Here is a 12,289-nt window from a genome sequence, read left to right on the forward strand (position 1 = left end):
ATATACTAAGTCAGCATGTCCCAAAGATCCTCAAACATACACATTAGAGTTGTCTGCTTATAACAGCCAGAAGATAAAATCAACCTAGATACCCACCAAGAGATGAATAGTCAAGGAAAAAGAAATGATGATAAATACATACAATAGAATTTTCTTTAGCCATCAAGAAAATGCAATTATGGGCATTTTCAAGAAAATGGATACAACTACAAATCACTGTGCTAAGTGAAATAAACCACATTTTCTCACATATGCAGAACCCAATTTAAAATTACATGTATGTGCATGTGTGAGTGCATGTGTTTGCTTGTTTGTTTATATGTGTTTATAGCTCAGAAAACTAGAAATGGGATCCTGAGAGCAGAAGGAAAGGCTTTGACCAGACAACAAAATAATGCATGCAACAGGAAGTAAGAAAAAGACAGACTGGGGAAAGCGCATCAGCTGGAGAAAAGCCCTGAGGAGTATGGTCAAGGAGGGGAATAAATCAGAATAAACCATATTGACACAAATGTATCCAGATTCCATTATAAACCCATTAATTTGTATACCAACCCAAAACATTACTAAAATTAAAGAAATAAACATTTTACACATAAAGCCCTAACTTTATTTATAAGGAAGCTAGCAATAAATGCACTTAACTCAGGTTTTATGGAAATTAAACCTGGATATTAACAGTATTAAGTACTAATATTAACTCATTTTGCTCAGCAGTTGTAAAAAAATGGAAACCTGAACAAAAATAGTTAAATTTACTTCCCAATTACAGAGTTTTTCTCAAATTTAAAATTTACTTGAATTCTATTGTATTTACATTGCTATTTTCTACTGAAGTAAAAACAAGAATGTGGGTCTGTTACAGTAAGGAAGAAAAATGGTTGCAGAAAATAGAGCTAAGACATGAAAGTGTGTGTGTGTTTTACATAGATAAAGTTTTAATGGAATATCTCTAGTAGCCTGGACAGGGTAAGAGCAAAAGAGAAAGTGGGAGATTCGATCTGCACTCAATATTATGTGCAACTGTGAACTAGGTATTTATCATTTCATATGCAAAATTCCTGAGTACTCTGCACTCATGAACCCATTTTCAGAGATCCGCCTGTCTCTGGCCCAAGTCTTAGGATTAAGGAGTACGCCACCACCACCATGAACTCAGTCTCTACTTCTAAATGAATTTTAAAATCTGCCCTGTGAAAATCTTTATAAACATTATGAGAACAAAGATGAAGGTAAGAGCAGCAGAAATAATGAACAACATTAAACTTTTATCTTTCCGCTTACATCACTAACAGGTATATTTTAAGCCCAGGAACAACATTTACATTTTGAATTTATTTCCCATTAGAAATTTAAAATTGTATTTACTTACCAATCCAACACAGTTGCTTAATGCCACCTTAGTTGTACTATGTTGATCTTGTAAGTATCCTGTGTAGTGACAGTTGTCTAGAAAGTCATGTTTCCATTGGGGTCCATCTTTCCCCCAATACTCTACTGTAAAATGTTTGGACACAAAATTTGTATTGAGAGTCAAGTTTAGGTGAAAGTGCTTGCCATAGGCTGAAAGTTTAAAAAATAATTTAGACACTGCCTGCTGTGGATCAAGAAGGTCCATACTCCGTCTTCTCCTTGAGTGTTTATCATTTTTCACAGTAAAGCTGAGAAAAGCTCCATTTTGATCAACTCTTATTGGAATAGTTAGCTGGTAGTGTTCAAGGTAAGTCAGGAATTCCTCTTTGTAATCCCAAGGCAGAAGATCCAGAAAAGCACATGAAAGAAAAGAACATTTAACAGAACAAAGAAGTAGAACATGAGACGATGATGTCAATTGAAAGTATGTATCATTCTATGGGAGATGTGAAGGAAAATGATACAGTAAACAGAAGGAGAAGTAGAATAAGATATTACATTTCAATAGTTTCATTCCTGAAAACAGTATTTATCAAAAAATTATTTGTGAAGGACTAGTCTTCTTTCCTAAATTTAATTTTTAATATATAGATTTCAAAAGTTCTCCTAGGAATATGAAAATCTTACATGACAACTAAACAAAAAGTACATATACATTTTAAAACAATGTCTAGCTCAGATAAAGTAACTTTGTAAGCTACCCAAAAGTGTTCATGGAGAATCTCTATGGCTCTGTAGAAACTATCTTCAAAAAACAAAATCACTAAGAGTGATAAAGGCTATGGTCACTTTAGAAACCAATCTGACATTTCTTCAAAATATTAAACATAAAATTATCAGACAACTTAGCAATAATTCTACTCCCAGGTACATACACAAAACAATCTGTGCGTGAATGTCTATACGAGGACTATTGATCACTGCCCAAGAGAGAGATAATGCAACCCTCCATCACCTGACGAAAACTACGCAGGTTCTGATAAGCCAGAGAATGTTACTCTCCAACAAAAAGAATAGGAAAGCAGCACTGTGTGTGCAATTACACGTTAATGGCCTTTCAGAAAAAACATCTTCTTTTTTTATTTTTGTAGCCCTTGCTGTCCTGGAACTCACTCTGTAGACCAGTCGGGCCTTAGTAAGAGATCTGCCTGCCTCTTCCTCCCCAGTGCTAGGACTAAAGGTGTGTGCCACCATGGTGACTGACTTCTTGATCAAAATTCATTTTCTTTTTTTTTTTAATTTTTTTTTATTTATTATATCTAAGTACACTGTAGCTGTCTTCAGACACACCAGAAGAAGGCATCAGATCCCATTACAGATGGTTGTGAGCCACCATGTTGTTGCTGGGATTTGAACTCAGGACCTCAGGAAGGGCGGTCGGTGCTCTAACCACTGAGCCATCTCTCCAGCCCCAAAATTCATTTTCTAACATGAAAATTATTACACTTAGTAAAAGAAGTCAATCACAGAAAGACTGAATATTACATAATTATACTTAGGTGAAAGGCAAAAGAGGCAACTCTCTAGAGATAAGAGTTCAAAGTGTGGGAACTGGAGAGATGGCTCAGTGGTTAAGAACACTGACTGCTCTTCCAGAGTTCTTCAGTTCCATTTCCAGCATCCACATGGTGGCTCACAACCAACTGTAATGGTATCCGATATATGTAAGTAAATACATCTTTAAAGAGTTCAAATTGTAGAAATTGCCTAGGACTAGGAAATTTAGGAGTGACTGTCAATGGGCACAGATTTTTTGGTTTTCTTTTTAAGAAAAGATTAAAATGCACTACAGTAGATTATGTTAATACTGTACGGTTCTAAAACCTACTAACAACTATTGAGATGCACACTTTAATGGATGTATTATACATACATTGTATCTCAAAAATGTTTAAAAAACAGTATAATAAAAATTAAACAAACATGTTATCTTTTATTTTATGTGCATAAGTATTTTATATCTGCATGTATGTATATTCACCATGTATGCACTCAGTTTCCATGGAGACCAGAGAGCATGGTCTGGAGTTTCAGATAGATGTGAACTGCCATATGGGAGCTTATAGCTGAGCAAGAATCCTCTGCAAGTTCAGTCAGTGTTCTTAACCGCTGAGCCCTCTCTCCAGCGCCACAGTCTTCTCATTTGAATTAGTCACTCATCTCTTTCTTAGCCATATCTTTATTCAGTCAGGTTTACCACCAGGGGAAACCAAATTATCAGCACACTGCTTCACTGACCACACATGGAGTTTATTCCATAACTATACAGTCCTATAACCAGTGAAAGAACTACAAGCAGTGAAAATAATATAAATATGGTAATACACTTTTTATGAATAAGAGACAACTAAATGCTATGGTTTTATCTTTACACATATACTTCGAAATATGTACCAGTCTATAATTCCTTCATCAGCACCAAAAAATTATCTGTTACTGGGTATTCGAGGGAGAAAAGTCCAAAAGGTATAGCTCTCAAGAATTCTATAAGCAACAAACTGGTCCAGGAAATAGAATATGACATTTCCTCATGTACTTTCTTTGTTGAGGTCATTTCTATGATATAAAATTCAATTGTCTGAATTAAAATTATACGGATGAGAATCTTTATGTTTGAAAAAGTATTTCATTGTTATTTTGTGTTTTAAATAAAGGGTTCATATTTAAATTTGCATCAAAATGAATCTGGTTTCTTCCTCTTCTACAGTATATTTGGATTCTGTCTGAAAGTGACCTGGCTCAAAACCCTAGCAATGAATGGGTCTATTAAGATTTAGAACAAAGCAAAAGCACCAGCTTGGAGTGTATCATCCTCCGGGAAAAATAGTCAACTCTAAAACCCAGTGAAGCATCATCATCTCAAAGGGAGAATGGCACATCCGATTAATAAGACCTTTGTTTCTTCTCCATCTGACAAAATATTCCCAAGAAACTATTTGTCAAACTAAATGTTCAGAGTTTTTATTTTGTGATCATTTCTATTTCAAATTTCAAATTCAGAAATCCTACCTTGAGAACTATATGAAAGTCTGTGGTCACTATAAAACTCCGATGAGGCCATGATGAGGCTCAGAATCCAAGTCAACGTTTTCCACGAAATTTCCATAATTTGGAAAGCTGAACGTGTTTTGGAGGGCTACCTATGAGCTAGAGAGTCAATAGCATAGCGATATCGAAGCATAACAGTTTTAATTCCTTAAACCTTCTTGCAAATGAGTCGTTAGATGCTCCACTGTTTAACAAGTACTTTCCCCCAACATCTTGCACTTTCTTCTATGTCTGGATTCATTTTTACAATCCAAAAATGAAAAAAATAATGATGATGGAATTTTTTTCATTAGCAAAGCTCAGAGTGATAGGTCACTTAAGTATGGTGGTCGCTTTTTAACCTAGAGGGAAAAAAGTGAATTAACTGAAAAATATCATGAATGAACATATTTACTACAGATTAAAGAATACTTACCAAAGGATATAAATTCAAAATAACTTAATGTAGTTTTAACATAATATCAGAAACCTAAATGGCTAACAGGAAAATTCCATGACAACTAAATAATCAAAAAAGGAACCTTGGAGCTAGAGGTTATAGAACACTTTTTGATGCATAATGTTTTAGAAATCAAAAAAAGAGGAGGAAGAAGGCATGGCAGGAAATCTGAAGAAGACTAATAAAACTCTGAAGATAACAGTGGAGAGGTGTAGTGTGCTAACCTCCTTTTAATAACATAAAAACAGACAAACTGCAGAATCTAAGTCAATCACAGGCACTGGACAAATAGCATGTGATTCCGTTCCTCAACAAATGTGCTGGGCCCATTCCTTCCCATTCAGGACCGCTATGCTGCTTCATGGGCACCAGCATGTTGTTCTGACCACTGGATCTGCAAACGCACAGTGAGATTTATCAACAGTCTCTGAACACTGAGGCAGTGTGACTCGATTTATAGTAGAGCAGAATTTGTCTAGAAGTCGTACATGACTTATTAAGCAACTCAAGTAATTTCAACTCTGAATAATGTATTTAAAAAGGGAAGTTTTAACAACTTCACTTCAAATATTACACCACCTTTTTAATCTTATCTCATATATCTTACCTTTGGCTAATAATCTCACTCACAATTCTTGGCCTCAAAATATTTACATATATAACCACTTGATTGACCAACAGATAGCATATCAGAAGAAAAAAATAACTAGAGGACTAAAAACCAGCTCAGTAACAGCAAACTAGTGACTAAAAAGGACAAAAGTCCAAATATAATTCTAGAACCATGACCTAATACAGCTGGGAAGAAAGGTAAAACTATCCTTATGTTCTTATTGTGTACACAACTGTGCCATAGATCAATAATTGATTTTTCAAATAATGTATATGACTTTGGAATGAAGTATATTAATACAAATATGATTTTAAAGGTATGTGGAAGATATTAGAAAATGTATCCCAAATTTCTAATGTATATAATAGTCACATAATAAATATTTGCCATATTTGTTGGTTTAAAAATAAACGAATAAATAAAATAGTGAATAAAATATAATCAGAGGCATATAGAAGGACAAAAGTCTGCAATACTTCGTTCCCCTTGGAGCTAGAAATATAGGTTATTATAACTACCTGAAATTCCTCCCATTCATCTCTACAAGTGATCAAACTCCTGACCTTTGGAAAAGTTAGTTCATTAATCAACAATATGTTTTCTCTATGTTTAAAAATTACATTATAACAATAGCAGAATACAGAAAAGATTAAAACACAATCCTTGTCCTTCATGAGGAATCTATAATGTAAGTAACAGAAAAATTAAAAAAAAATGATTAGGGGGTTGGGGATTTAGCTCAGTGGTAGAGCGATTGCCTAGCAAGCACAAGGCTCTGGGTTCGGTCCCCAGCTCCGAAAAAAAGAAAAAAAAAAAAAGATTAGTGCCCAAGTGAAGTTAAAAAACATGTTATAGGTAATCAGATGAAGAAAATTATCTCTAAGTCAGTGAAGATGGATTAAGAAAAGCTAGTGCAAAACAACACCAGAGGCAGTAATTCCATTAGTTAATTGGTGGATATAATCACTACTGATAGAAGAAACTCATTCCAGAGGTCTAGATGGCAAATGGGTGCAGATGGAGCAAATGGGCACTGACATTAGTAATAACGGAAATAGTAAATCTGGTTCCTGTTCAGAAGCCTAAATACATAGAAAAGCAGCTAAAGGTCAGACCAAAAATAAATTATTTAAAATATAGATTACTTCCTTCAGTCTTCACTTTCAAAGTAATAGCACCCTGTAGTAAGGCAGACAGACTGCCAGAATCAATGGGGCTGTCTCTTAATAGCCATACTCTTCTGTCATACTTATCCTCTGAATAACTTAATTTTCATCAAGAAAATATCTCAATTCTGAAAGGATGCCACTTCCATGATTTGATTGCAAGATTCTGGCTCAGAATCTTGGTACTGGACTTTGTTTCCTTGGCTTAGATGAAGCGACTTAATACTAAGATGTTCAGAAAAAGGAAGTCAAAGCAACCTCCACCTAGTACTGACAAGAAACTGAACCCTCCATCTCACCCCACCCCCTGCCCAAACCAATAGCGTGCTAGTAACTGAGTCCTGCCCCAGAATACTTAGAAGTCCATTCTTCACCAGTGAGCTTCCTGCAAAGAACTCAGTCTCTGCCAATACTTAGATTATAGCCTCACCAGGACACAGTTAGTCACAGTTAGACTCACGGAACCTGGCACTGTGGGTATGTGCTAAGTTATTTACTTTGTATTTGTTATGCAGTAATCAATAACTAACACAGCCATGAATTAGCACACACAGAAATTGGCATTCACAAAGATCAAGTAGCTGGAAAACAAGTGAGTTCATATTTATATAACATGGCTATCTGGCTAAAAAAAGCTTAAGTTTTTGTGTATTATACTACCTTTTTAACTTAAGGTACTACTTTGAATATTCAGTAGTAGTTCTCTACAGTCATGTTGTATAATATATTCATAAGTGAAATTTGTTATTATGAACAGTTTTTTAAAGCAACTTTGCATCCAGTTTTTATTTTAAAACTTCTATTTCTATTTAGGCAAGACAAAATGTACATACTCAAGTTTAAAAATCTATGAATTAAATCCTACTATTTATTCAATTACAATAAATAAACCAATCATTGTCTTGGTTTGCAACTATCTCATATATGGTTACTCCAAGCCTAACCATGAAATATTAATGTATAATTATTGTATCATGAATAACATTCCGCCTTAGTGTGTTAGTTTTTTCACATCACTAGAATGTTTTCAGTAATAACATCTGACATCAAATGGGTCCTCCATTTACTTTAAATTTTAATCTTCATTTAAATGTTTGAGTTCATTTTCTAGCATTCATGGTAGATTTATATTAAATGATCCACACTTTTCTTCTTGTCTTCTTGGACACTGAAACTAATGGCAAAGTTATAAGACAGTGGGCTTGATTTAGAAAACATTTCCTGTCTTGAGAAATTTCTTGTTGTTCATTGAGAAGTTTCTGAGTTTCTACCTTTCCTAAGACTATCATATAAACATCTAAGTTAACTAGGCCAGTAGCATTAATAGGAACGTGAATAACTGAAGTGACTTGTCCAGTAAGAAGGGCATTGGTCCATAACAGAAAGAACAGGAGTTCCTGCATTAAACAGACTGCAGCGTATGGTCTTGTTCATCACTAGATGGAGTATTGGGTAGGTGGACACTCTAAATTAGAGTCCTTTCTCCTCCCTCCTCATTATCTTTTAAGCCCTCAATGGTCAGAGAGGAAACTTAGCACTATATATTAGTGCTCAGGTGGCAAGAGCTCAATTAAAATTATAACTAGAATATCTAATCACTCTCAGTCACCCACACAGTACAAGTGAAATGTGTTAGCCTACTTCCTGACATCTACTGGGAAAGCTAATCTAGACACCACAATAAAGTATGTGGAGAAAAAATAGTTTGTAAAGTTCACCTAACACTAAAATGCTAAATAACTATCCAGAAATCACAATGCAGTAAACCTTTCAATTTGTATAGGAACAGCAGTATTGTTATTTTGTGGGAAACAAAGATTTGTTACTCATGGTTTGACTTCAAGTGACAAAACATCCTTGTATCTGTTTTCTCAACTATAAAATCAAGACAGTAATATATACCTCACAAAGACTCTCTGAGAGAACAAATTAGATTACACCAGATAGCATGTTTATATTTCAATGGAGTGACTAAATAAAAGTTATCTCTCCCCTTTTATTATACAGCATTAGTTTTCAAAGTTTTTCCTTCAAAAATAGTTTCATATTCCTCCTTCCCTGGAAAATGTGGAATAGTAGAACAACATGGATCCAATATGGAAACTGCCATCTCTTTTAAAGCAGAGTGGAGCCCCTCAGCTATGATAATTATACAAGCAAAAATGTCCAGTTTACTTTGACGTTTTGTATATGAGTTTTATTCCTACTATAAATATAGCAGCCAGCAGTTAAAGGGTAATTTAACTGCTTCCATATTTTTAAGCTATATTAGCTCTGTAGAAGAAATGATACCAGACAACTTATACTACAGTGATTCTCGCAGTAGTCTGCCCTAGTTGAAGCCTCTTGCTTGGTTTTCCTTTATGGCCTGGCTTTCCACTCAAGCGATATAGAAGTCGCTAACATAATGACTTCCTCTCATTAACTGTTATTAGAAAGCTAGACAACATACTTAACTATCCCAACATTTTCATCCATCTTAACTCTGATCATTTATTTTAAAGCTGATTTGGTTGCCATGGAAAAGCAACAACATCATGGATCTTTCAGGTTCTCTATTTTCATACATGGAAAACTTTTCATTTTCAATTTTTTTCTCTCAACAAATATTTGCTAACTATTGTATTCTAAAGTCACAATCACGTTCTAATTATAGAGAATATTGATTATTTATAAACTTTGTAAGATTTGTCACCAAAGAAAAGTATAATTAAACACATAATATATTCAAAACTTAACTATTAAGTAAAGCGAAAGTACAAAACAAATTTTCTCAAATTAAATCTCTAAATTCCACAATTCTCTCAAAGCTAAAGGTTAATTCAAGCTACTTGTATTGAAACAGCTTTTTCCTTAAAAAATGATTTTTTTCTTTCTTGGTATTAGTGTAAAACACTGATAACCAACTTTGGTTTTGGATTTGTTTTTATAAAACTATTACGAATTATCTACATCTTTTTTCTCTCCCTTCCCACAAAATCCAAATATGCTATTGACTTTCCTTAACATGACAACTCAATTCATCTGCTGCTGAGATCACAAACAACGAGATCTGGCACCAGACCCAACCTAAACCACTAGTAGCTACCTTTGGTTGCTAAGGAAGTGAAAAGGAAGTAGTAAGGACAGACAAGAATAGGCATGAATTTTGCAGGTTTTTAGACCAAACATAAAAATAATTTACTATATTTCAGTCTTAATGATTGGAAGATTTCCTCTGAGGAATCACAAAACAGATTAATACATCTATACAGAATAATCTGATGCCATTTATGATAAATGAATGATTTGTTTTAATGTAGCACACTTCAAAAAAAATCACTAATACTCACAACTAAGCACCAAATTAATATAAACAAGACTGAACTATCACTTTGGTGAAAATAATTATCTTCAAAATTAATTTTCTAAGTTGCCTTCAAGTGCACCAGTTTTACATTGCTTTTCTTTTCCTATCATGAATTTTAAGACTGTAAATTCACCACTAAACATTTCAGTCTAATCAATATAAACTTAAGAAAAGAAATGAAAAAGAGAGAAAATATAGTTCAAAAACTCTGAACATAAGAGAGTGAATTGAAAATTATATTCAGTGTAGTTTTTAAAGTTCCAAGCAATGGTTTGGTTTCCCTTTCTCCCCCCTTCTCTGCACACCCTCACACCACCCCCCTTCCCATTCCACTTCATCCAGACAGAGGGTAACAGTCTGAGCTGCCCTGGTTGAGTTGATCCTAAAGTTAACATTCAGCAGCCCATTTCCAGACAGCAGCGCTAAATCTATTTGGATAAAACGCGTGTGACCCAGACAGTTGGCATTTGGCCCAAACGCGTTGCACCAGCAGCTCAAATAAAAACAAGAGTAAGAAACTTACTCTCTTGTTCCCTCTCAGTGTGCTTTCTTACTCTGGCTTGCTCTCTTTACCCCTAACACAAGTGGACAACTTATCAAAAACAGAAATTATAGCACATATTTTAAGAAAGATTTTCCAATACTTCTTCAACACTCTTGTTCTCTCTCCCAAATCACTGAATTTCAGTCTTATATACTATATATACAGACATACTCTGATAAACAAGGCTCCAGAGGGTTATGAGTCTAGCATGGCCCAAGTGGGCAAAAGTAAATCAAAACCACACGCTTTCATCTCTTTGATTAGCCTATTAAGAGCTTACCATATCCTAGAGCATCGGTGCTACAGCCAGCACAATACTGCTACCCTGAGAGCACAGGCATGAAATATGCACTTGTCTGAATACTAAAGACGCTGACATGAAACGGATTTTCAGAAGGCAATTGCATAAATCTGGAAATCGATTAAAAAACACACATCATCATTACCTTCTTCACCACTATCTGGTGACTAGTTAAAAGTCCACGATGATCATAATCAAGTCCACTTCATACAACATGTAAATTCATACAATAAGCGCGTATTTTCACATTATAAAATACCTGTAAGCCCCGGAATTCTACGTCCACGAGTAGTCTAGAGTTTAAAAGATTTCTATCTGTAATGTGAGTTTAGTCAAACTCACTTCTTGCCATAAAGCACGCACGCGCGGGTGCGCGCGCGCGCGCACAGACACACACACACACACACACACACACACACACAGAGGGGGAGGGAGGGGAAGAGAGAGGGAGAGAGATCTAAGCGTTATTCAGAAGATAAGCAAAGCACAAGTTGTTGGGTTTTTTTTTAAGGTTTCATTGAATATTGTGAAGTCTTCCTTACCGTTTTCATCTTCAAATTCTGATAAAAAGTAAATTTCAAACAATAGAGATTTCACTGGACGGCTCACGTACTCCCTTTTCTCTTTTCTTTTTGCACCCCCCCGCCCCCTTGCAAAGCCACACCAGCCAGTTATTCTGCAGCCAGAATAAAACCCTATAGTCTCGCTAACTGGAGCTTTAGAGAAAGGACTTTCTGATTTGGCAGTTAAAAAAAAAAGAAAAGAAAAGAAAAAAAGAAAAAGAAAAAGAAAGAAGGAAAAGAAAAGAAAAAAATCCTTTCAATTCATCCAAGGCTATCAACCTGAGACTTGCTTTGCAACCCCCAACTCCTCCCCCGCCCACCCCCCCCCCCCCAAAAAAAAGGAAAGGAAAAAAAAAGAAAGAAGAGGGGAAAGGCTTATTGGGGGTGGAAGTGGTGCCCTCTCTTCCTGGACAGCTTAGTGCCTTTGCTATGCAAATAACATGTGCAGAGCATCAAAAGGTATCAGGAGAGAGAAGACAAGAGGAGCAGGAAGGGCAGGAAAAGTTTTGTTGAAGTAGCCCTCGAGCTCACTGCCGGCCCCAAGCCAACTTCAATTGCAGCAGAAGAAAATTTTGGCAGCTTTCCTCAGAGGCAGAACAAACTGACGTCAGTCTGCAGATGTGCCTGGGCTGCGTCGGGTGCGCATGTGTCCTGGGTCGTCACGTGGAGGGGGAGGGGAGGTAGAGGTACAATCGGGGTATCCAACTACCAGCCATTCAGAAGGGCTTAGACAATGTCAACTTTTCCACCCTGTGAATGAGAGAAACTCTGGCCCTCTAACCTCTCTCCCCTAACCCACCCCGCCTATTTCCTCCTCCTCTAACCTCTTGCGGAGTCTTGTCTGGTTTGTTAT

General features: G+C 35.7%; 1 protein-coding gene across 1 annotated transcript in view; it reads right to left on the bottom strand.

The window, feature by feature from the left end:
- Adamts6 (ADAM metallopeptidase with thrombospondin type 1 motif 6) overlaps positions 1-11,240 on the bottom strand; it is a 217,821-nt gene extending 206,581 nt beyond the window's left edge. The window contains exons 1-3 of the mRNA XM_032898945.1: positions 11,133-11,240; positions 4,423-4,802; positions 1,373-1,737 (exon numbers count right to left, since the gene is read on the bottom strand). Of these exons, the coding sequence (XP_032754836.1) occupies positions 1,373-1,737; positions 4,423-4,519 (462 nt within the window). The 5' untranslated portion in view covers positions 4,520-4,802; positions 11,133-11,240. The remainder of the gene's footprint in view (positions 1-1,372; positions 1,738-4,422; positions 4,803-11,132) is intronic.
- Between the last annotated feature and the right edge of the window lie 1,049 nt (positions 11,241-12,289).

The sequence above is a fragment of the Rattus rattus genome, chromosome 3, assembly GCF_011064425.1.
Source record: "Rattus rattus isolate New Zealand chromosome 3, Rrattus_CSIRO_v1, whole genome shotgun sequence".
NCBI lineage: Eukaryota > Metazoa > Chordata > Mammalia > Rodentia > Muridae > Rattus > Rattus rattus.